This window comes from Emydura macquarii, unplaced genomic scaffold (assembly GCF_026122565.2).
Source record: "Emydura macquarii macquarii isolate MOO-44397 ecotype Brisbane River unplaced genomic scaffold, CSIRO-AGI_Emac_v2 contig_3113, whole genome shotgun sequence".
In the NCBI taxonomy this organism is placed as follows: Eukaryota; Metazoa; Chordata; order Testudines; family Chelidae; genus Emydura; species Emydura macquarii.
Genome location: NW_027133250.1, coordinates 2,234,590 through 2,259,434, shown reverse-complemented (window position 1 = coordinate 2,259,434; position 24,845 = coordinate 2,234,590). Strand labels below are relative to the sequence as shown.

General features: G+C 57.2%; 1 protein-coding gene across 1 annotated transcript in view; it reads right to left on the bottom strand.

Annotated features, from left to right (window-relative positions):
- Window positions 1-20,482, bottom strand: part of FOXO6 (forkhead box O6) — an 80,594-nt gene extending 60,112 nt beyond the window's left edge. The window contains exon 1 of the mRNA XM_067530709.1: window positions 19,022-20,482. Coding sequence (XP_067386810.1) covers window positions 19,022-19,456 — 435 coding nt within the window. The 5' untranslated portion in view covers window positions 19,457-20,482. The remainder of the gene's footprint in view (window positions 1-19,021) is intronic.
- Window positions 20,483-24,845: the final 4,363 nt, after the last annotated feature.

The following is a 24,845-nucleotide window of genomic DNA, read 5'->3' as shown; positions in this document are numbered from 1 at the left end:
AGCATTTAACAACAGACCTGCGTTTTTTACCTGACTGAGGCCCCTTTCAGTGGCGCTCGGGCTTTGCCCCTCACTGCTGGAAAGGTGCATTTCTATCACTATCGCTACAGACATGGGCTGTCTCGAGGTAAACACAGCTAAGTCCAAACCCGTCAGTTTTTGAGCACACTAGCTAGGCCAGGCCGCCACCGTCCCCATCTCGGGCTGGCCTCGCCTTGTTGACCTCCTGGTAAAACTAAAGCATCTGATCTTCGCTGTGCTTTTCCCTCGGGATAGTGCACGAGCATTAGTTACCCCGAGGCAAGAAACCCACCTTTTTTAGCAGTGAAGACAAGGCTTCACCTAATAAAATGAACCACAAAGACACACAATCTCTCCTTTTCCGGGTTACACAAAATCACACTCCACAGTGATTTACACACGTTCTTAGTTTGGCATCCCACAGGAAATGTAACCAGTGGGACCTGCAATTAATACCTGTAACATAATAGAGTTGATTATAATAATTGCCATGATAATTATGTGACACCCCGGGAAGGTGCGGGGAGAGAGCCTGCAAAACAGGCTCTTTGTCTTTACGTTTTTGTTGTCTCGCCTGCTTGCAGGTACAAGCCAGCAATGGACAAACCCTTTGTTAATGGACTCTTAATAACGCTGTAATTTCCCTTTGCAGTGAAAGTTTCCCAAACAGTCAAAGACTCAAAACAAAGCAATGATTGTTCCTATTAGCGTTACATTCTACTCCGAGAGAGAGACTAAATCAAAGATGGGGATTCAATTCAAAACAGAACGATCAAAAATCCAATAATGGTTTTTTAATATTAATAAGAAAAATATATTGTTATGCACTCTTAGCATTTAAACTTCTAATCCAATCAGTGCAAAGCGCAGAGATAAATCACAGCAGCAGGGGAAACGGGAGCAGCATCAAGCGTGCAGCAGTAAAACGCTGTCTCACATCCCTGGGACAGAAGTAGATTTGACGGTCTAAAAGAAAAGAAGGGGGAGGGAGGGAGGTCATGAGCCTCCTGCTTGTTGATCCCCTCTCTACAGCTCGCCCTGAATCCCGCACCCCAGGTACAGGGGTGGACGTGGCTAAAAAGGCAGGATAACAAAGATGCTCCTGTCCCCCTGGACACTCCAACCAGGGGTGACAGTAGAAGTCCTGTTTGTTAAGCTACCACGTGCAGCTGTATTTGCTTAGTCTTTAGGAACTGGATTTGCAACGATGTCAGACCATGCAACCATTGTCCTGCTTCCAACGGCGGATGGTGCCCAGTGATACCTTAATAGGAGGGCAAATTGCCCCTATTATAAGCCACCGAGCCAATTGAGCAGCATTCTCCCATGGGTGGGGGGATTCGTCCCTCTCCCCTTTGGTGATCAGTTTAGGCATTGAAGCATGCAGGTTGATTCTCCTTATCCAAATACAGAGCAGAATTACTGTTACAATTACTCAGGCCTTTTTAAAATCCAGCTACAATATATAAATCTCCCATGTTCAGGGAGAGGCATTTCAGTTCCTGTTACACCTGTAACCCAAACCACAAACTCCCTCTCTCATGCGCTCGCACACACACATAAGAAAGGGGCCTGCATTAAGCAGCCGCTCAAGGACCCAGCAAAAACTGGACACTTAGTATAGGAGGCACTTAAATACAAAGTCAGTCTCATGAGGTTTCACTGGTTGTTTTGCTTTCTCCTTCCTGTATCGACTGTCAATGTCTTTGGCTGCCTTATCTTGGAGGACAGCACTGGTCCCTGGTTCAACTAGCACCTCTCGGGTTCTGTTCTCAGCACCCAGGTGAGCACATGTATCATTCTCAGCATTTCAGACCACATGTGGCGTGGTTTCAAGGCACAGCAGAGAAGCCACTGAACGAGCAGCTATTCTGTACACATGTCACTCAAGGGATGACAAAGGCCTAAACAGCTGAGCAGCACCAGCTCCCACTGACTTCCAGCTAGAGTTACGGTTGCTCAGCACCTTTGCAAAGAAAGCTCCACGTGACCACAGTCAAGCACCACCGTGGTTCATTGTAGAGCCGTACTTCTTGATCATTCTTGGCCCCAGGCTGGGGCAGGTCTGTATGAAACACATGGGGAATGTGACCTCTTATTCGTGGATTGGGACGATATTTTCTCGATTTACATGGTGCTGTTGTACACCACATCGAGTAGCAATATCCTAACACTTGTAGTAACAGATTGTGAGCTCCCCAGGGCAGGGGCCAGGCCTTCTTGTGAGTCTGGAAGCACCTAGCACATTGTGGGCGCTGCCATAAACAAATAATCACCATACTCACTACAACACCCCATTGTAAATCACGGTTTGCTCACCATGGGATCCTAGATGGGCTAATAAGAGATCAGGGCCCACAGTTCACCACTGACTCATCCTGGCACTTCCCTTTGATCAGTTCACGCACACCACGCCCTGACCTACTGAGCACAGTCAAGTGGGTCAGCAAGAAAGTCGGTTCAAAGAGCAAAGAACTCGATGCAGAAACATGGTAGATTGCAGGGCTCCCTGTTCAGCATGATGAGAAGATCGCAGCGCACTGCACAAGGCTCCGTGAAGGTCACCAGTAGCAGCGACTTGTAAGCTGAGGGTCACAAATCTTAGCGCTAACGTCGCACAACCTTCTTGGGTCGAAGGCAACTAAGCCCAAAGTAGTTACACAAGCACGATGCCCCAGAAATGGCAACAGAAAGAATAGCCGGGTGGCAGTGCCAAAGGGCCACCTCCCCTGCAAGGGAGAAAGGGAGAAACTATGCTGCCCACACCAGGAGAACCAGCTCTGCCATCCACACCATCATCAGCACCCTGACGGCAGGGCGACCAGAGGAAGAGACAACACCTCACCAAAACCAAGGAGAGCGCTGGCTTCCTGCATCAGGAGAACAGCCCACATACTACCGATAACGCACAGCCGCGGAGCAGAAGACAGACAGACAGACGCTTCCCCTGCATCGCAGGATTGTTGTGAGGTTTAATTAATTCATGTTTGTAAAATGTTTTGAGGTCATTGGATAGGAGGCTAAAGAAGAGGGAAGGATTATCATAGACGCGTAGAAGATTAAGGTTGGAAGGCACCTCAGGAGGTCATCTAGTCCAGTGCTTCTCAGTGACCGGTCCGTGGACTGGCACCAGTCCCTGAGATCTCCCTGACACGGAATAGGAAGCTGGTCCCTGGTATCTAAAAGATTGAGAAACACTGATGTAGTCCAAACCCCTGCTCAAAGCAGGACCAACCCCAACTAAATCATCCCAGCCAGGGCTTTGTCAAGCTGGGCCTTAAAAACCGCTAAGGATGGAGATTCCACCACCTCCCTAGGTAATCCATCCCAGTGCTTCACCACCCTCCTAGTGAAATTTTTCCCCCTAATATCCAACCTAGACCTTCCCCACTGCAACCTGAGACCATTGCTCCTTGTTCTGTCATCTGCCACCACTGAGAACAGCCTAGCTCCATCCTCCCTGGAACCCCCTTCAGGTAATTGAAGGCCGCTATCAACCCCCCTTCACATTATAGTTTATTATTAATAATGTATTAGTATTATTGCAGGTTGAAAGGTGGTGCATCAGAAGGCATTTCTGCTGCACTTTTCTTTTAGGATATTTTATCAGATGTTCTTGGGGCAGGAACCAGACCTGACAGAACCTCGTTATCACATTCCTGTTCTTGGCAGTGACTGGTCAACTATTTAGCCACTTCTAACTGCCTTTGATTACATCTGTCTCATGGCGGTGGTTAATTGGAGACCAAAGGAATCCCCCTAGAAAGGAGACACACTCATGTCCAGACAGTGATGAGCTTTATGTACTTTAACTTAAAATGAAAGACCTGAAGATATTCCGAGCCAGCTTTCCAGAGTTGCCTTGGCACACACAGAATGCACGCACGCTGTGAGTCGAGCTGCACACACAACAGGGTAAGAGAGCACCCAACGGGTGTCTAACAGGCCATCTCTGCACGGGCAGGTCTTGCGCTCACGTGCACGGCGGCTGCGTTTTTGTGTGCACACAATTCTGACTGCCTGGGCCTAAATCTTTGCAATGGGACAATGTGCAGCTGCTGATGCCCTGCCCACGCCAGCAGCTCCACTGCGCACCAAGAGGCGTTTGAGTGCTCAGCAGTCACCCAGGTGCAGGAGGGTCGAAATAAGTGTCAGGCTTGTAGTGCCTAGAGCCCCTGGTTCAACTCCCGGCAAGGGGAGCTCAGCCCTTCGTCGCTTGCATCTTGATAAACTGAGGTCCGTGCACTTTACAATGCGAGGTCTTCAGGGCGACCTTTAAACCCGGTGTACCCTTTAAGGTGCAAGCGCAATGTGATAGGAGCAGGGGTTCCCCAAACTCCCCCTCCTTCTCCCAGTGTTGCAAAACCTGCTGTCTGCAGGCCTCCCCCCCAGAGGTGGCTGCATTTCAGTATTGCACAAGCGGGGCCTGTGCAGGCACGTAGGCCAACAGATTATAATGGAGAGTTCAGTTCCCTGCTGCAGCAGCCTGCAGGGGGCACGGCCGTAAAGTGCTCTGGGATCTTTCAGGGTGACAAAGGCTATTCAGATAGACACGATGATGATGATGATGATGAAGAGGCATCACTCTGCACCTACTGGGAGCTGAGATTTTCCGGGATGAAGGCTCTCTCTCCCTGCCATCCAATCTGGCACGGGGATTGAAGGCAGGCAGAGATGGGGAGAGCACCCTGGACAATGGGAATCTCCTGAGGGTCTGGCTCTCTGTCCCGCTGTGTGGGGCACTCTGTACCCAGCCGTTCTAAGACGGACGACATGCTAAGGGGCCCGGCAACGAAAGCTCCCTGTACCCCAGTAATTCCTCATTCTCAACCGCCCAGCCAGGTTCCAGCTTCTGTTACCGTCTAACGGTGGGGTGGGGGAGCAGCCAAGGGCTGTCCGTGTGAAAGACACGGTGCTTTCCCAGAGACAGGCTTGGTGGGCAGGTCTAGGGGGGAAAGCCGTGGGCCACGTCGAAGGCAGCTCGAGCTGGGCCCCCAAAGTCAGATGAGAGCAGGGACTAAATCTCCAGCCAGTGCCAGAGGTGTGGGAGCCCAGGTTGGGGGGAAGGGGGGGAAACCTGCATCAGCTGAGGGAGACAATCCACCCAGAGGTGCGAGCCTGTCCCCAGCCTTTGACACAGACTAATGAACGAGGCTCTGCACTGGGGGTGGGTAACGAGCACTGCCTCCATTTCACAGGGGGCAAACCCAAGGCAGAGAGTGGGCAAAGGAACTACACACGTTACCCTGGGAGTCAGTGCCAGGTTCCTGGCTCCCAGTGCTACTCCCTGCACACCTGCCACGTCCACCCGTCTCTCTCCAGCCCAGCTCCCAGCAACCCCCCTTCCCTCTGCTAACAAACCACCAGCACATCTGAGCTCCAGCGGCCAGAGCACCTTCCCTGCCGGACTGTCCAGCCGGGAGCAGCACGGACTGGAGCCTGCAGGCCCCACTTGGCAGGACAGGAATCTTAGCTGGCAAAGCCCCACACGCTCCCATCTCCTCCCGACCCCGGGGGCCAGCGCAGTCCCAGGCCCAGGCTCCTCCCTGGAGTTCAGTTCCCGGAGGGCCTGCTCCTCCCACCCCACATGAAAGGAGCCAGACTCCCTGAGAGACAACAAAGGCTGCTCAGAAGAGGAACAGGGTGTCTAGAGAAATGCCAGACGAGCCGCCCCACATGCAAGGGCGCTGGGGCAAAGGGACGCGCTGCCTGCACTGAGACTCAATCCAGGGAATGCTGGGGGGTGGGGGGATTGGGGGCAGTGAACTTTTGAACCTGCAGTCTGGAGATCAGCGCGTTACCTTAATGCAAGTTAAAAATAAATGTCTCGTCTCTTTGAACGAGCCTGTCTGCAATTACAGCTTGGCATGTCTGCTTCAGCGCGTCCCGATCGCTGGCATCGCGCCAGGTGGCAGGCGGCTTCTAAAACCCCCCCTATCTTTTTGACCCAATCAAAGGTGTCTGCTCGGCTTCTCTGTCTCGGCCTCCCCCGAGGTCCCTGACACACGGCGTGTTCTTCAAAAGCACCCCAGAGCTCCAGCCCCTTTGATACCCACTGCTCAACAAAAAGGCTCTTTCTTCCCCTCTCAGTCCCCCAGTGAGATGGGGAGCTCTCTCCCCCAGCCCCCCAAAGAAAGGGCTGAGGGCAGGGCGGCGTGGGGTCAGCCCAGCTGGAGGTGCGGTTAAGGGCCAGACTGCTGCGTTATTCACCCAGTTTGACTGTCACAATATTTACCAGTATCTTCTGTGCACACCCACTACGCAATTACACAGCCAGATGGTGCGGGTGTTGGCACACGCGCGAGGGGGCAGGGGTGAGTGTGTATATGTGGCAGTTGTCAGAGGACATGTGAGCACGTGGTGTGAATATGCTGTGTGTACGTGCGCGCTTGTGTGCGCATGGGCATTTCAGCGTGCACAGGTGTGCTTGTGTGTCCAAGTGTCGTGTGTGCACATGGGAGTGCTAGAGTGTGTGTCCAAGTGTCGTGTGAGCAAAGTGCATGCAGGTGAGTGTGTGCACATGTGCGTGTGCACGTCGGACGCGTTTGGAGTGCCCAGGACAGTGTGTGCACAGGAAACCAGGCCCGTGACCATGAGGGGGCACGACTGTGAGGGTGCAGTCGCACGCTGGATGCGTGTCGCAATGACACATGTTAGACCCAGCCCTGTGCTGAGTGCCCACACCCTGGTGATGGGCCCTGGGCAAAGGCAGAGCTGACGCTGCAAAGGGAGCCTCCCGTGTGAGTGTGCAAGTGCGTCAGTGGGGGGAGGGGGAGTGCTCTCGCTCGCTTCCCTGAGGACTGGGGCTACCGAGGCCAGGCCCGGGTTTGGCCTTGTGCAGGCCTCTCTCCGTTCCCTGCTTTGCCACTAAAGCCCCATCCTTCCCCTCTCACTGCTGAGCCCACACGTCCGGCCTCCGCTGCTCTCGGCTCCACGTGGCCAGTCAGACGGCCCCAGTGCTCCAAGTTCCCAGCCAGTACCACTGGCCCTGGGGCCCGTGGGAAGTGACTCCCGGCCCTTCTCCCCACACCAGAGGAGAACAAGGACCCTGCCTCGCCCCCTCCCAGAGTGCGGCACACCAACCACTAGGCCTCCCACCTACCCCCGTGCACCACAGTGGGGACACGCAGGGCCTGGGGGAGCAGCGAGCTGAGACGTGGCTCCAGTCTGTCCCGCGCTAGCCATCCCTGCCGCTAGAACAACGCCCTGGAGGCAGCGAGCAGCAGACGGAGAGGCAGGAGCCTGAGCTACCAGCTCTCAGCACAGGAGCTCGGCTGGGCCCTTCCCTCGCCAGGAAGCAGCATGCGTGGAAAGCTCTTCTTGTTCCCAGCCCCCAGGCGGGGAGGAGCGCAGGGACTGAGGGATACGAGGACGCCGTCCAGCCAGCGGCATGGGGATGCAGCTCTCCAGAAACAGAGAGAGGCAGATATCGATCCAGGAACAACGGGCTGGCGTGGCAGGCGCTCAGGCTACGGAGAGTGTTGAGACCAAGCCAGGAGAGCTCAGCTCTGCCTGTCAGCTGGACCCATGACATAACCCACATGTGGGGTGAGAGCAGGGAGCGAACGCTCCTGGGGTCTGTTCCCTCCTCAGCTAAATACTTTGCCGCTCTGTGTCTCAGTTTCCCCTCCTCAGCGAGGGGCTTCTGGGGCTGACAGGAGCGGCTGTCCAGGGGTGGAAGACAGCACGGACAGCCCGAAGCAGGGCAGATGAGGCAGAGCAGTGTGTGCAGAAGGGAGGCGTTAGCTGCTGCTGGTTGCTCAGGGAAGACGGGCTTTCCCTGCTTGCAGGGCCGTCCTCGGTGACTGCACAGCGCCCAGCACCATGGAGGCCGACCCTGACCGGCTCTACTGGGTCGCAGCTCTCGTCGAGCGCCTGGGTCGAGGCAGGAGAGCAGCCGGGTGCCAGCAACCTCTGTGCCGAGCGCTCGGCTCTCCTTGCTGGCGAGCAGCCAAGCCAGCACATAACAATGAACAGATGCCGCCCAAAACGAGCTTCAGCAGCAACCGGGTGACCTGTTCCAAGTGTCCTTCCGTAACCCAGCGTGCCGGTCACTCAGCCAGAGCCAGGCACCTTCAGCAGCAGAGAGGAGCGGCCGGGCTAATTACAAGTAATGTGACCAGGGACAGGAGAGCTCGCTGCAAAGGAGTACAGGGGAGGGGGCAATAAACGCAGCTGCGTGGCCAACAACCTGCTTCCTGCCAGGGGGCTGCCGTGGGGGTCACAGCAGCAGGGCTGGAAAGGCGACACCACCACCCAGGCTGCTTCTGTGGCCTGGCGCTACGTGGATATTCACTCTGAGTGCTCCTGGTCAACTGAAGCACCAGCAGCAGAGGGAGCCAGGGCCGATCCCTTGCGGCGTGGGCCGGGAAGCCGGATTGCTCAGGGGGCTGGGAAGGTGGGACAGCGTGCATTAGCCCTGGCTCAGCGATTCTCATCCTCACCACTCTGCTTAGTGACCAAAAGTTGCTCCTGTCTGATGGGGGGGGGGGAAATGAGGTGGGGCTGAGTGCAGGGAGCTCCACAAAGAGGCCTGCTCACTTGCACAGATGGCCCCAGGGCTGCCTCCACAGACAAGAAGGGCAGCTGCAAGGTATTCCGGGAGCTGTCTGTAAGGAAGAAACCCACCGGCTGCACTCTGTGCTCTTACATCCGAAGAGTGGTGGTACCCGCAGAAGGGTGGCATGAGCAGCCCCAACTCAGCCATTCTCTACCTTTGGAGGCCTTGACTTTGCAACCTTCATGTTCTTTGAACATAGTTGTGTGTGGGTGTAATTACCAAGGTTTTTAAAACACAAACTGACCCCACTCCCCCCCCCACGAAATTCCATCCAGGGGTCATCAGCAGGGCATCTACCATGCAGACTTCTGCTCTACTGCTCCTCCACTGCGTCCTCTGCCCCCAGCCCAGCTCTGGTCCCCTCTGCAGTCGTCACACAGCCTAGCTTCAGAAACACAGGACAGCATTAAGAGCACAGAGCAGATTTCTCCCTGCCCTCATTTCTGGAGCCCAGAGTCGTATTGGTCCCCAACAGCCTGAGGCAGACACCCAGAGTGGAAAACTTCAGCCCAAATGGCTAACGCTTGGCAAAGTTATAAGCAACTGAAAACAGGGTCTTATAATGGAACGCGTCAGGCAACCTTAATTATACTAGGTGGGTAGATGGGACACTGTCTGTCTGGGAGGCTTCTCCCCAGGCTCTTGGCTGGGGCAGAGAAGCACAAGACCAGTACTAGGATAGACGCCAGTCCAATGGTCTAGGGCAGCACACCAGCCTCATGGGGGGGGACCCTATTTTTTCCTGGTTTCCCTCTTGCTCCCCTCCCTGTCCCACTGAGGATATTTAAAACTAGAGGCCAGATCCTCGGCTGGAGTAAAATGATGTAGTCCCATGAGCATCAATGGACTGACGGTGATTTACACCAGCTGAGAATCTGGCCCCAGAGCAGTAGGAAGGGTGCACAGACAACATCCCCAGCTGAGAGTGTCACTGGGAAATCGCTCTCCGAAGGGCAGCAACATGGAGCAGATCCTGGGGTCCTTCTGCCTCCAGGAGCTCAGATTTGCTACCATGTTGAGCCTGAGCTGATTTATCAGGGCACCAGCGTCCACCCGACATAGTTACAAGACTTGTTACGTAAAATTCCAAACGTCAGGAAATCCAATTCCCAGCCCGGGAATCTGGCACACGCCCCCCAGCCTCAGGCTGCAGAGAGGAGGAGGGAGACAGCAGCCTGTGCTGGAGAGCGACCACCTGGAAGTGCTCCTTCTAGTCCACAGCATCTGAACTGTAGTTTATATTCCAGTGGTTATTAAAAATCAAGGAAAGAGAACTAGGAACAGAGCAAGCTGTTCATTTGGAGCCTTTCCCTGGGGGTTCATAAAGCCCCACTCACTGCTGTAGTATCATTTTTATGTTATCATAAAGCTGCACCATTTAGCAGGTTTGTGGCACTCCAGCAGTTAGCGCTGCATGAGAAGCAATTCGGAGGGGGGAAAGGATGAAAAACCTCCAAAAGAGCAGAGAGAAACGCTGTGGGGAGGAGGAGGACCACGCCAGGGAGGTTTCCTCACACTCGTACCCACCTGCCCTGTCCTTCCCACCGCTCCCGGCCTCGCAAACACACAGCTAAACCCACAGGGTCTAGGAAGAGCTGGCTCCATCTCTCAGCGCGCGTCACTTCTAGAGGCATCATCACTAATTAACACGCTGCTCCGAGGGGAACAGGCTGCGGATGCCCAGGGACGTGACTGCCTCAGGAGACAGGACAAGGATTGATCTGAGGGAGGCTTCCCCGCTGCAGCAGCAACTGCCCAGCACAGAGCCTCTCCGGCCGCACAAGGGAACGTTTCTCCTGACAACCCCCCCAGCAGGGCGTGGGAACAAATCACCCCCCGCTAGGTCCCAGCTTGCAGGGAGGGGCACAGAGCCACCATCCCAGCCCTCTGCTATGGTTAGTAGCCCAGGGAATCGGGGGGAGTGGGTGGGGAGCTCACCCCAGCATGCCCATCCTCAGAGGAGGTGGCGAGAGAGGCAAGCCCAGATCACACGCTCAGTGCCGGCCACTAAGAGTTGGGGCCCCCAGCTCATTGGCACAGACTGGGCTGGGTCCAGGGGGTCATTTGGGGTGTTTATTGTTAGGCAAGTTACGGTGCGTGCTTGAAGAGTCAAAACTGGGGGTTTTCCTGGGTGCCCTAGCCCCCGCTCCAGGGGTGAGCTCCAAGTGAGCATGGGGGGGCTGCTCTGGGCCTGTCAGTCCCTGCTCCAGCAGGAGTGGAAGAGGCCGGGGCTCCTGGCCCCACCTTGCTGAGGGCCCATAAAGAGGGGAGCTGTCTCCTCCCCCTACCTTGTCCTAGGAGCAGGGAACATCCTGCTGATGGTGCACTGTGTAAGCCTGCTCCTGAAGCACCCCCGTGGCAGGGGCCAGGAGCTCTGGTCGTCTCGTCCCATCCCTTTGGAGTGAGTGTCATTTACTCCCCTCCAGCTCACGTGGCAGAGACGTCACTTCCCACGGACTGCACGGACTGCAGCGAACGGGGCGCTCCTGCTGCACTGGGGAAATGTCTCCGCATGGAGTGCAGGAAGGGAACTCCAGAGGGGCCAGGCAAGTGTCACTTTGCTCTCAGCTGCACGGGTGCTAACGGGAAGGCGAAGCAACTTGAAGCCTGGCAGGTCGCCAGGATAGGGCAGCATGGGCCCAAGTTGCCAGCAGACAGAGGCAAGGGCATTTCCCCCAGGAAGGGGCCAGAGGAATAGAGCATCTCGGGTCATGAGGGCTGCCCAGCCGAGACCCCAGGCTCAGCAGCGATGCTCCGGCTCCCCATCAGCCCCAACTCCCGGCCACACGTCTCAGCCATGCCGCCTCCTCAGCTCCAGCTGCCCTGCCTTCCACCCTCCCTGGCCGTGCAGCCTACAGGAGACAGTGGCTCCCAAGGAAGAAAAGGTGCAATTTTCAGGCCCTTTTGCTAAACTGGTACAACCCCCCAGGCAGGCCTCCAGGGGCTTAATGGGTTCCTACCAGATCTGTAATACCCAGTAAAAGCAGCTGCCGAGGAGGTTACTGCGGTTTGCCTCAAGGGGTTTAAAATGGCACCTCTCGTGGGATAACAACCTGCAGACCAAGCCACAGTCTGGCGGGGGCGGGGTGCACCCAGACTGTCCAACCAAGCCAAAAAGCGAAGCTCCTTCCCTCCAAGCAGCGTTAGCTCTTGGTGCTTGATGCTGTGGGGAGGAGGAGCAGGCAATGGGCTGTGGCAGGCGCTAGCTGCGTCGCCCACCCGCCGGGGCGGGGCGCTGTGTTCCATCACTGATTCCATCTCAGGCCCACTGCATTGCTCACCGGGCCCTTGTCCGGCAGGGGGAAGGAGAGGCCGTGCTAGGCACTTTACTCAGCCCAAGTTGGAAATGTCCCAAGCAATTGGGCTTCCAGCCTGTGCTTATGCGACCCTTCGCTGGCCTGAGAGCCCCACCTGCCCATGGCCGCAGTGCCGGCCTGCTGGGGCTGTGTCCGCAGTGCACCATGGCACAGCACGGGCTCAGAAATGAAGGGTTTCGGCACTGTCAGAGCTGCATCAAGCAGCCATCCACCAGCTGATTGCCTGTTTGTTGTATTTTGGATGTCAAACCGGAGCAAGCAGAGCCTTGCAATGCATCAGAGCTGCTGCCTTTTGACGGAGGGTGTTTGCTTCCCATTAACAAGTGGAAAGCGTGAGCTGGAGCAGAAAACTTCAAGCCTTTGGAATTGATAAAATAACAACTCCCTAATTAAGCAGAACTGTCAGTCACAGGCACTGGCTGCCCTGTACTGGGAGACAGAGCAGCTTCCGGCACACGTGCACGGCATAACGGCACAGGGGTGTGCTGCCACTCACACCGCACACGGGGAGGGCAGGACATGCCCCTGAGCATGCCTCCAGAGCGGAGAGCTCCCCTTTAGCCGCACACTCTAGCACTGCCTAGAGGTCTGAACACAATGGAGACTAGGAGCAGAGACTCCTCCGTCCTATTCCAAACTTTGACACGGGCAAGTCATTTAATCACCGTGCCTCAGTTTCCCCAAATGTAAGGCATGGCTACTACAACCCACTCCGTTGGAGGGGATATTGATTGCAAAGTGCTGTGAGCCCACTGGATGGAAGGGAGTCCAAAAGGGGAGGGGAAATGGGCTCTCCTTCGGCTGGTCGATGCAGCTCTTCATGCCCTTAGCTCAGCACACTGCTCCAGAGCCGTCTGTCAGATGCACTGCAGGCTCCCAGGGCAGACTAGCCAAGGCAGCTCCCTGTGGACTGGCTGCACTCTCACTGCGGGAGCACAGCCCACTCAGCCTCCACCAAGGACACTTTGAAACGACCCTCTGTGAAGTGGCTCCGCCAACTCAGAGAAAGGCTGCGCACAGCCCCGGGTCGGGACTAAGTGCTACCGCCACTGCAGGAGGAAACGACTGTGGACTCCAAGGAACAAACACTCGAGGGGCTCCCAGGTAGGGAGCAGTGTGAGTGGTGGAGAGCTTCCCAAAGACACCCCCCCTTTAGTTGGCATACACGGCAGGTTGGTCCTGAAAGACTCATTCAAATCCTGGAAAGCCCCTTCCACACAAGAGCTCTGCTAAGCTCCAGGCACATCGCTCTGGCGGAGAAGTGATGCATGTCTAGTGGTTGGAGTAGGGCAGGAGCCAGGGCGGCTGCTCTGTTTCCAGCTCGGAGAAGCGTTAAAGCAGGAGCTCCTGGTTGTTTTTCTGGCTCTGAGAGGGAGCCCAGTTTAGTGGTTAGAGCAGGGGCCCTGCAGCTCTATTCCTGGCTCTGTGAGTTAGGGGTGTCCAGCAGGCGGAGGAGGTTGGGAGTCAGGATTCAACTCCTAGTTCTACCATTGACTCACTGTCACCTCCCTTCTAGGCAGCCCCCCCTCACTCAGGGCAATGCACTGGGCTCCTGCTTGTGCAGGGAGCTAATTAAAGGCAAAGGTCTGTTACCCGAGACCCCCCTCCAAGACTGCTGTGTCAGTAATGAAACTAAGGCCAGGATGCCTCTCCCAGGCTTGGAGCAGGAGGGGAAGAGGGGCCTCCGCTGGCTCTGTAACAAGCAGTGAGCAGCAGCTCATTACTACCGGATTCTCGCCCGCCACTCCAGGTGTGCCTGCAGCCAGCACTGGGGCAGGGGAGTGCAGCGCCCGTTAGCACTGTGGAGGGGGGCATGCGTCGAGGGGAGGGCATGCCCAGGGAGTCCAGCAGGTCTCTGCTGGGACAGGTGCGAGAGGAAAGCAGCTGTGCTGCAGCCCAGGGATAGGGAGCAGATAGGTCAGGGTCCAGGACTAGGCCTGAGAAGCAGGGCACAGACAGAGGCTGTCACTGGGGGGGGTGTGCATCAGCCTCCCGGCAGCTTCCTCCCAGCCCCCGCTCGCCTCCACAAATTAAAGAGGAGAAATGGTCTGTGTTTCAGGGAGAAGGATAATGAGACCCCCCCACACCAGCCCAGAGCACCGTGGCCACGCCAGGCGCCCTGCCGCGCTAGCAAGGCTTTGGGGCGCTGCAGGTGAGAAGGCAGGTCTGGCATTTGACCCTTGGCACGCTGGCACTTACAGGGATCACCCATCCACCCCCAGGTCCGTTGAGGCTGCTGCACACACAGGACAGTCTGACCTCAGCAAAGAAAGGCCCCGTGCCCTGGCTTAGCACAGCTCCATGGCAGCCTGGCTCTTCTGCTGCCGGAGAAAAACCACAGAACAGTCCCTCTAGCGCAGAGAGCGGACAGCACCACAGGACAGCGGTTCAGCAAACACAATGGGAAGGACAAGGAGACCAAAGGGGCTTTTAGCAGCCAGGGGCTGCTACAGGCCCCCCAACAGCGAGCACAGACAGGGAACATGGGTCCTGAGTGCCCTGGTACAGACAGGGAGAGAGCCAGCCACGCAGCTCCCAGGCTCCTGGCTCACAAGGGGCATCGGAAACCTGCACGTCCCAAATTCACACGGGCTATCCGCATTAGGGCATGCTGCTGCCGGGGCCACGCTGCATTCGCACTCAGTACGGGGCCTTGCCGTTAACTGCGTGACACTGGATGCTGGGCGGGCAGCTTGCCAACAGCGGTGCTCAGGTGGGAGGCATCAGACACGGTCTGAAAGTCACCAGGAGACTGCAGGAGACAAGTCTGTGCTACCCTGCAGACGAACCCTCCTCTCTCAGCCCAGGCAAGGGGCGCGGTAACGCTGCTAGCCATCAGCCTGGGTGTGACCCACTGCCAGCCATGGGGACGGGTCTCCTCTGGCCAGTGCCACAGAGGCAAATCGCACTCATGCCCCCAACCCCTTTGTCAAGTCCTTCGGCTCGTGGAACACCCAAGGCTGCCTGGGATTGCTCTGCCAAGCAGGGTGGACAGGTTTGCCCAGACAAATGCCCACTACCGTCCAAGCAGCCAAGCATCTGACTGGATCCTTTGCTCCTGCCCCTTCCCTAGCTGCAGCAGCGGTGGCCCGAGTAGGTGCCCACACTCCTGCATGCCCTACGCTCCATGGAGCGGAACTGGGAGAGGCCCCAGCAGAACTTCTGCCCTCCTCTCTCCTCCCTCAAGGCAGGAGCTGGGGCTCTAAACCCCACCCCGGCTCCAGCCAGGCTCCCAGCTTCTCTGCAGCATGATGGGTTCCCCTGGCTCCTTGCCTGGGTTATTCCTCCCATCCCCATCATCTCTGTGGCCACAATATCCACCTCATTCAGGGGGCAGGGCGGGGGGGGCGCCCACACCTGGCTGGGTACCACCCTGCCTGTGCTTGCATGCCTCTCTCATGCTGTGACTCCCCCGGGATAACACGCCGGATGAAGCTCCTTTAATGCAAACATTTGATTAAATCAGCGATCCCCCTTTGGGCCGGCAGCTACACAACAGAATCTTTGCCCACTGGCCCCACACGCTGCTAGGAAAGCGCAGGCGGTGCTGTGAGGGCGTGTGGCCCTCTCCAGAAGGCAGGTAGAGACCATGCCTGCCCCAGAGGGCTGATATGGGGACGCTCTCCGGTCTCTGGGTGAGGATGGAAGCAGCAGTGCAAGCTGCATCGTGCACAAGTGCTCCCTAGTGGATGCTTTAGAGCAGCACCACGCCATCATGCTATGAGGTTGTCTGGCCTCTTGGCCGCGTAGCTATGGGCTGCGGCGTGCAGACAGCGAGGTGGACTGGAGGGAATGTCAGAGAGGGTCCCGATTCTGACACACCTGCTCTCCAGATAGGAAACTCCTCAGCACTCATTCTGGCCAAGGCTGGGCTGAGAAAGCAACAACCATGTTCTTCAGACCCTCACTGCCGCAAGGCCGAAGTCACTGCTCATCCCAGTGTTTGCGCGATTACAAGCCCCACCCTGTTACCGGCCCCCACCCCATGGTTTGCTGAGCGCCCCCACCACGGCCCTGCCACTGCGCTCGGCTGAGCCCTCGCACGTCCCACAGAGGAACCCCTTTGGCCACTCCTCCTGCTTGCAAGCTGCGGGCAGCTCAACCCCTGGCGCTGGCATGTTACAAGGAAAGGCTTTGTGCTCCGCTCCAAACCTGGCTCTCAGCCCACATGCCAGCCTCGGCCAGCGCTCTGACCGGCTGGGATAGAAGCTTCTGCTCAGGGACAATTTCTACCTCCCATATGCCATACCAGTGCCAGCACCTCGCCACTAGAGACATAAACCTCAACCCTCTCCATCTCCTTCTAGCTTTGCAAACCTGCGCATCCCTCACCATTGCCACCCCTCATCCTCCTCAAGCCCCATTCTTCCTTCCCACCATAGCAAGAAGAAGAATCCTTTATCCTTCCAGGAGCCCTTAGATCTGGAGATCATACAGCATTTTCCACACTCGTTACACAACACAATATCCCAGGGAGCTGACGAAGGGAATCTCTTTACCTGCTACTGAAATGCAACCACCTCTGGGGTTGAACTTGACAGCTGCCTAACAGCACCCAACAACACTTCAGTTCCCCAAGGAAGCCCAGCACTCACATCTTTCAGTGATGGAGTGTGTGGCTCTCTCAATGACTAACACCTTTCCAGTAAGGGACACATTTCTCCAGCCACCTTGTGCTGTTTCTGGCCCTTCAGTTCCTTGCTACTTCAGTGTATGTCTGCCACCAACTCTTAAGTGCTGATTTCATGCGCTCTTGGTTCGGAGTGTCCCACACGCCCACTACCCTACAATTTTCTCCTTTACATTGGACATTTCTACTAGGCACATATCTGTAAAACAGTCTCAGCCTCCTCTGCTCTGTTCAGGCTCCTCTGCATACCCTTCTCTACGACGATAGGCTTGTAGTTAAAGCACTGGACTGGGACTCAGGAGACTTGGGTTTGATTCCTGGCTCTGCTACACACTCGCTGTGTGACCTTGAGCAAATCACTGCATCTCTCCGTTCCGCCATCTGTAGACTGGGGATAACAACCCTCCTTTTGTTTGTCCCGGTTAGGTACAGTATAAGCTCCCTGGGGCAGAGCCCAGCTGTACAACACCTAGCAACATGGGTTCTGTTCTCAGTTGGGAGCTCAGGGACTACGCTAATACAAATGACCAACATGTTATCTGCACACCTGAGCTACTGGAGTTAGTTCTTCCAAACGGTCTCATAGAACAGCTGGGGCCATCCCCTGGGGCTGGCCAGAGCAGCCCAGCCTACAAGTCATCAGGACGATGTGGGGGTAGGCTCAGCAACGACAAAATGGGCATAATGCCTCCTGACCCCCATGGGAGCTGGACTCACTAATGCTCGGACGGAGCTTGGCCCATATCCCCCTGCAGCCCTGGTATTAACGTACACACTGCTCCTTACTCACTAATCACACTGGAGGTGACAGGGCTTAGGGGAGGGGTTAAGAGAAACCAGCTCCTAGTTTACTGACACCATCTAGACACAAGGCAATGTCTCCGCTCTGCCAAGTGTTGCTAACAGGAGGCATGTCTCCAAGTGGCAGTCGTTCTGTAAGCGCCCTGTCCTACTGGGCAGGGTACCGTGACACAGAGACGACGCCTCAGCCCACAGGTGCGACGGAGCTCAGTGCAGCTCGCCCCCCACCGCGTGGGCTGCAGAGTGACAGGGTAACAATTCCACGGGAAAGCACAGTAAGAGGGATCGATGGTTGCTGACAGAAATATTTAGCAAACCAAAGGCAACAGCCTGGAGCGCTGCCAATGACACCAAACGCAGACAAGAGGGATGTGTGTGCATGCACGAGGGGAGGGAAGCACAGCACCTTCTGCAGGGAACCCTGCTTTTCCCTCCCCGTGCTGCAAGAGTTAAACCCTGCTCTGCCCCAGACTCTCACATGCACAGTGAAACACACCTTACAAAGCCATGTCTTTGGAGCACACCTGTCTGGGGAGAGCCTTTTGCCTCTGGCTGCAGTCAGACCCTCTCCCAGCAAAGCGGGCTTATTTGGCTCTACCATTGTAGACAGGTAATTTCACCTCCCTGACCACACACCCAGAGAAACACACAATGCTGCCAGGCACATCCCGAACATCCATATAGCCGCTCCTCCCCCCCCACACACAGAGTGCTGAGGATTGGCAGGACTGTAATTAATAATGCTCTAATGCTCACATATGGGCAGGCAAAGACAGCTTATAGCACAGCACCATTTTTTATCCTTACAGACCCTGAGCCAAGATTACGGTCACATGCTTGACTCCAGCTCTGCTGGCCACTAGCCCTGCCAGCCTCTGACAGAGGTGAGCCGCCCGCTGCTCATGGGAGAAAGTAGACATGGATCTTCCCCTCTCCCCCAGCATCCTTGTTCTCAGACTCCTTGGTCTAAAACGCAACCCAAGAACAAAGATTTATAACATAACCGCATGGAAAAAAGGGAGGGAGGGGGCAAGTCTCTGGTGCCATTTATCTGAACCAGGTTTCAATTAACACCCACAGGAGGGAGAGAGTCATGTACAGGCAACCACCTCCCGCCTCTGCTGCCAAGGGTCCATGGGCAGGTGCCGGGCCCTTTCTAACAGCCGCAGCGAGCCCTCGGGGCGACTGACCCCTCTGCCCGCTGCCAGGGCGGGGGAGAGCCATCCAAATGGGGGAGCAGGGGAACGGGGGCTGCTGCAGACAAGTTAGCCCTGTAGGGAGCTCCCTGCGAACACACACCAGGCAACAGGAATCGTCCGTGTCCCCCCCTCCACCGCAGAGAAGCCGGGAAAACTTGCTGCTCCCCTATGCCGATGCACAAAGGTAGCTCCGAAATCTCCGGGATCCCGGCTCGGATCACACGGACACCAAGCTGCCTGCCTGTAAGCACACCCGCTCGGCTACGGCCCCGGCCTCTGCCCACATGCCTCGCCTTAACGACCCCTGCCCGGTCGCACACAGGGCCCGCACGGGCAGAGACACTTGCCCGCAGCCCAGGGCCACACCGGGAGCGATTCAGCGCCGCCTCTCCGGCCGCGCACACGGGTTTCAATTCAATTCAATTCAACTCGGCTGGCGCCGGCGGGCAGGGACGCGGGGGCACTGCCCGGCCCCAGGCGGGACGCACCGTACCTTCCAGCCGGCCGAGCTGTTGCTGTCTCCTTTATCCTTAAAGTAGGGGACGTATCGGACCATCCAGTCGTAGATCTGGGACAGGGTGAGCCGCTTCTCCGGGGAGCTCTCGATGGCCTTGGTGATGAGATCCGCGTAGGACAGGTTGCCCCAGGCATTGCGCCGCGAGTTCTTCGCCTTGCGGAGCTGTCCAACGTCCGCCCCCAGCGACGGCAGCGCCGAGGCGGCTTTGCGATCGGCCAGGGCGCCCGTGTTCTCCGAGCCCTCGGCCGCCGGAGCTCGGGGGCCGCCGGCCGCCGCCGCCGCGCCTCCGTCCTCCTCCTCCCCCCCGGGGAAGTCGGGCTGAGGCAGCGGCCAGGTGCAGGAACGGGGCCGGCTCTGGGGTTCAAAATCCGGGTCGATTTCAACCTGCTGCGCCTGCAGCTTCTCTTCCATGTTCCCCCCGCTCCGCCTCCCCCGCGGAGTCACGGCAGGTTCCCGCACGGCCGGCGAGAGACGGGAGGGCAGCCGAGCGGGGCGCGAGCTCACGGCACAGGCGGGGGGGCGGGGAGGGGAGGACGCCAGCCCCCGGGCCAGAGCCTGGCGTGCAGCGGGGCGGAGAGGAGGGGCCCGCGGCGGCGGGGCGGATGCGGAGCGGGGCGAAGCGCCGGCACCTAGCGGGCAGATGGCCCCAGCCCCATGGCAGCCAGGCGGAGTCTAAGGCGAGAGCCCAGCCCGGGCAGGGCGGCGGGGCAGCAGGCGGAGAGGGGCGCGGCGCTGCCCCGGAGCGAAGCAGCCCGGGGCCGGCGGGCTCAGCCGGAAGGGCCTGGAGCCGGGCGGGCGGCCGCATCCATCGGGGCCAGGCTCGGGAGGCGGCGGGTCTCGGCAACAGATGCTCGGAGCCCGGGCGGCTCAGGGCGGGCTGGCGGCGGGTCACCTGGGCAAGGCGCAGGCTGAGGCGAGCCCGGCTGCCGCTCGCACGCCTGCCCCGTCGGGAGCGCGGAGCGAGGCGGCGCGATCAGCTCCTCTGGGTGCGGGCGGGCGGCGGCCCCTCCCCGGCGCAGGGCTGCCCCTTCCTCAGGGCGCGGCTGCCCGCTGCCCCCCGGCAGGTGGCTGGCGGTGGCGGTGGCAGTGGCAGGGCGGCGGAGGCGAGGCGGGCATGCTCACGGCCGGGGCGGAGGGCGGCTCCCGGCCCGGGACTGGCGGATCCGCCGCCTGCTTCGCCGTCCGTCCGTCCGTCGGTCCGTCCGTGCGAGAGTGGCATGCAGCGCCGCCGAGCCCCGGGAGCGGCGGGCCGCACCTAGCACCTGCCGGCGCCGCGGGCCCCCGCTCGGCGCTGCGCCTCCCCCGCTGTTGCTGCCGCCGCCGCTGCTCTGGGCTGACGCCGCCTCTCTCCCGGGACGGGGCTGGGGCCGGCCGGCACCATGCTGAGACGGCGCCGTGCCCCGCGCCGCCAACGCACCCGCAGCGCCCGCCACAGCAGCCGGCGGCACCTCCGGGGGGGGGGGGGGGGGGCGGGCCAGCGCGGGGGGCGGGGCGAGGGGCCGGGCTGCCCAGCCCCCGCCTCGGCCCGCCCCAGCCCCAGCCCCAGCCCCGCCCCAAGGAGGGCTAGCACCGCCCGCCCCGCCCCGCCCCGCTCCGGACTCGGAGCCTGAGCGGGGCCGGGCCGGACCAACAGCGACCCCGCCCCCCCCAACTGCCCCTTACCTTCCTTCCTCCCGCCCCCACAACTGTCCCGCCCTAGCTACCTATGCCCCGCCCCCTCTGCCGCCTGGGCTCCCTCAGGTCGGGGGGTGCGTGCTGCCGCCGTCGCTTGCCCCCGCCCCCCCCCGTTGTTACAGCAGCCGGCACCGACAGGCGCCTTCTTATTGGAAGGACGCGGCACAGGCCCCGCCCGCCTCGCCTTCCCATTGGCTTGATCGGGAGTGTTCCAAAGGGGCGGGGCAGACACGCCCCGCGCGCCAAGGGTTTCCTCCTCAGTGACGTCAGGTTTCCAGTTGTATCGTTGAGTAACCCAGGGCAACGGAGCCTCCGAACCCGTCCAGAGCGAGGCCACGCCCACCGCCGCGCCCTTCCGCTACGGATACGCCTCGTGCTCCGTCTCCATGGTCCCCGACCACTTACTACAGCGCCCGGACCCTCACATAACCCCGAGCCCTACGCGCCCCACAGACCCCGCCCAGGCAGAAGCCCCGCCCACTTGTCATAAAGCTCCGCCCACACACACAACGCTCCGCCCACTAGGCCAAACACCACCCACCGCAGGAACATAAGCCCCGCCTCCTCCCTCACAAAGCCTCCTCCGTGCCAAGCGCGGCGGCGGCGCGCACCCCTCCCCCAGCCGAGAGGTCCCCGGCCCCGCCGCCCGGCCCGGGCCCGAGGCTCCGGCATAGGGCCTAGCTGCGCAGCGCCTCCCCTCCCCCACCCAGCCCCCGCCGGCAGCAGGGGTCAGCTGCGGTACCGGCGCGGTAATAACGAGGCCGTAGTGATGAATGGGGCACGTGACAGGCCCAGTGGCCATCCCCGGCCGGACAGACGGACAGGCCAGGCCAGGCCAGGCCAGGCCAAGCCAGCTAGCCGGGGTGGGGCTTGGCCCACAGCCCGTCTCTAGGCTCAGGTCTCTCCCGTGAGGCGGGCTCAGCCCTGGCAGGCCTGGCCGTGCAGCGGGTGGTGCCCACGCACACCCCAGAGGAGGCTGCATTTCGCTGCCCTGAGTGAGCCGCTCTCCCAGCTGGGCAGCGAGTTAGAGCAGCGAGCTAGAGCTGTGAATTGTAGGTTACTAGTGGAGGAACGACCCTTGGTGATCCTCTTCCTTGTCTGCAATGTCAAACGGAATGGTTCCTCTCTCAGCGTTGTCTCCAAACCTTAGAACGAGAGACTGAAAAGTCCTCTTAGGGGGAGGTCCATCCCTCCAGGGAGCAGGGCAGGGTCCGGCTCTACAGCATGTTCCTCCGGACACTGTCCAACCTAGTTTTCAACCCAGGAGTTTCCACCACGTGCTTCAGGCAGACTCTTCCACCAGACCTTGGTGAGGAAGGTTTCCTGATATTCTGCCTTTCAGTCGCTGTTACTGGTTCTACCTCTCAGAGCACCCTACACAGCATCCGCTCCCTCCACTTTGAATTGCTGATGGAAGGATCCTACATTTGTTTAACAGCACATTGACTTTGTAAGCTGTCTGTTTACACCTCAGAGCAGTGTACTGCCCCAGCCCCACTCGTGATGCTGCTTGGCATTTGTATCCATATTAGAGATAAACCCAAAGGAAACACCCCTGAACTCTGGGCATGTTAGCTATCTGGTCCCCATATGAGGCAAACAACCCCTTATCTTTATAATGGTCTGAATTAAACCTGCAGACCTGAATGTCCCCAAATCTTTGGGGTGATGGAATCCACATCTGGATCTAAATAGTGCAGCCTGAGTCCTCCTCTTACCTGGAATTATATTTTTGTAGGGTCACAGGTCTGATTATGTAATGCTTCTAGGACCAGGACACATCAATGTGGCTAAATGCATGGGAAGCTTTGATCTCGTTATTTTGGCTGCATAAGTGAGAAGTGTCTGTGAGGCCTGGTCTAAACTAGAAAATCAAATCAGCTTAACCACATCACTCAGGGGTGTGAAAAATCCACATCCCTGAATGGCATAGTTAAACGGACCTAAATCCCAGCATGCATAGTGCTAGGTCAATGGAAGAATTTTTCCATCAACCTAGCTACTGCCTTTCGGGGCTGTGGATTACCTACGCTGATGGGAGAACCTGATGGTGTAGGTCTCTACACTGAAGAGCTATATTCAAATGCAGCCCTAGTGAGCACAGAAGAGCATTCGCTCAGATGATTGGATTTCTGAAGAGATGGGAAATGGACCTTGGGTTGTTGTATTTTTATTCTTCTCTCCAAATCAGTGCAAGAGCCACCCATTGACAGCCCTCTCTCTGCACGGCTATAGCTCTGCTCCCCAACTGCAGCACAGGGCGCCCCCTTAGTGCATCCCACCACCGAGTGCCAAGTCATGTGGCTGGCATTCAGAATAAGGTGCTTTGTCTGAAGGCAGCATCACCAACCTCAAGCATGCAAAAATCATGAGTCAAGACCCCAAAACGAGGAGATTGGCTTAAAAATTAATACATTTGGGGTCTCTATTTGCTTTCTGGTTCTGGATCCTGGAGCCATTAGCTCATTGTCACTCTGATCAAATTTGCAAGCTTTTCTCTGCAACCAGGACAGCTGGAAATTCATGTTTCTTTCAGATGGAAGCTGAGTCTCATGTGGCTGAGACTTTAAGACAGACATTGCAAGGGTTGCAGTAGGCCTGATTTTAGTCTCGCGTGCTCTTTTTCTACAGCATAATTCCATTGGATTCACAGGCGTTTCCCCTCATTTACACCAGTGTGCATGACAAGAGAGTCAGGTTTATTTTGGGGGCGTGTGTGGGGAGGTATATTGATTTCCTCCTTGCTTACTCCCCCAGCCCAAGAAGAAGCTGGATGCAGCTCTTTCCAGAGCCCTTTCCCTGTATCATCAGCTGAGCACAGTGTCTCTGCAGTGCTCCCAGGGGCCCGGATCCAAGCTGAGCACCCAGGTGTTTGAGCTGCTGGGTGGCTCTGCTCAGCCTCTCCTTGCTGCAGGCTGGCCTTTTGCCAGCACAGCTGGAGGGCTGACTCCAGCCAGGTGCGAAAGGTGTTCGCTCTGCACATGCAATCATGCCTGTTCGCAGCGATCCATCTCCAGATCCTTTGTACTGCCAAGCAGGGTTGGGTTGAGGACACAGAGGGAGTGGCAGCCCTTTATAATGCCAAGCACCTGCACTGGAGAAGGGCCAAATTCCCAGCAGAGCCAGGGCCTCTGAGAAGCCAGGCAAGCACGAACGGAGACCCACGGAACTGCCAAAAGCCAAGCAGAGTTGGACCTTGCAAAAGAAATTAAAACCAACAGTAAAAGATTTTTTAGCCATATAAATAAAAAGAAAACAAGGAAAGGAGTGGGACTGCTAAGCACTGAGGATGAGGTGGAGATTAAAGATAATCTAGGCATGGCCCCACACCTAAACAAATACTTTGCCTCAGTTTTTAGTGAGGCTAATGAAGAGCTCAGGGGCAGTGGAAGGGTGGCTAATGAGAACAAGGATGTGGAAGTAGAAATTATGACATCTGAGGTGGACGCCAAACTCGAACAGTTTAATGGTACCAAACTGGGGGACACGGATGATCTCCATCTAAGACTATTACAGGAACTGGCACAAGAAATTGCAAGCCCAGTAGCAAGGATTTTTAATTAATCCGTAAACTCGGAGGTCATGCCCTACGATTGGAGAATTGCAAATACAGTAACTATATCTAAGAAAGGAAAAAAAGTAATCCAGGAAACTACAGGCCTGTTAGTTTGACCTCAGTTGTATGGAAGATCTTAGAATAAATTTGAGGACGAGTAGTTAAGGACATAGATGTAAATGGTAATTGAGATAAAACAATATCATTTTACACAAGGTAGATTTTGCCAGACCAACCTGATCTCTTTCTTTAAGAAGATAACTGATTCTCTAGACAAAGGAAATGTAGTAGATCTAATCTACTTGGATTTCAGTAAAGCATTAGATACAGTTCCATGTGGGAAATTATTAGTGAAATTGGAAAGGATAGTGATTAATACAAGAATCGAAAGGTGGGTAAGGAACTGATTAAAGGAGAGACTACAGGTCATGCTAAAAAATGAAAGGCCAGGCTGGAGGGAGGTTACGAAAGGTGTTCTTCAAGGATTGGTCCTGGGATGAATCTTATTTAACATTTTCATTAGTGACCTTGACTCAAAAACTGGGAGGGTGCTAATAAAATATGCGGGTG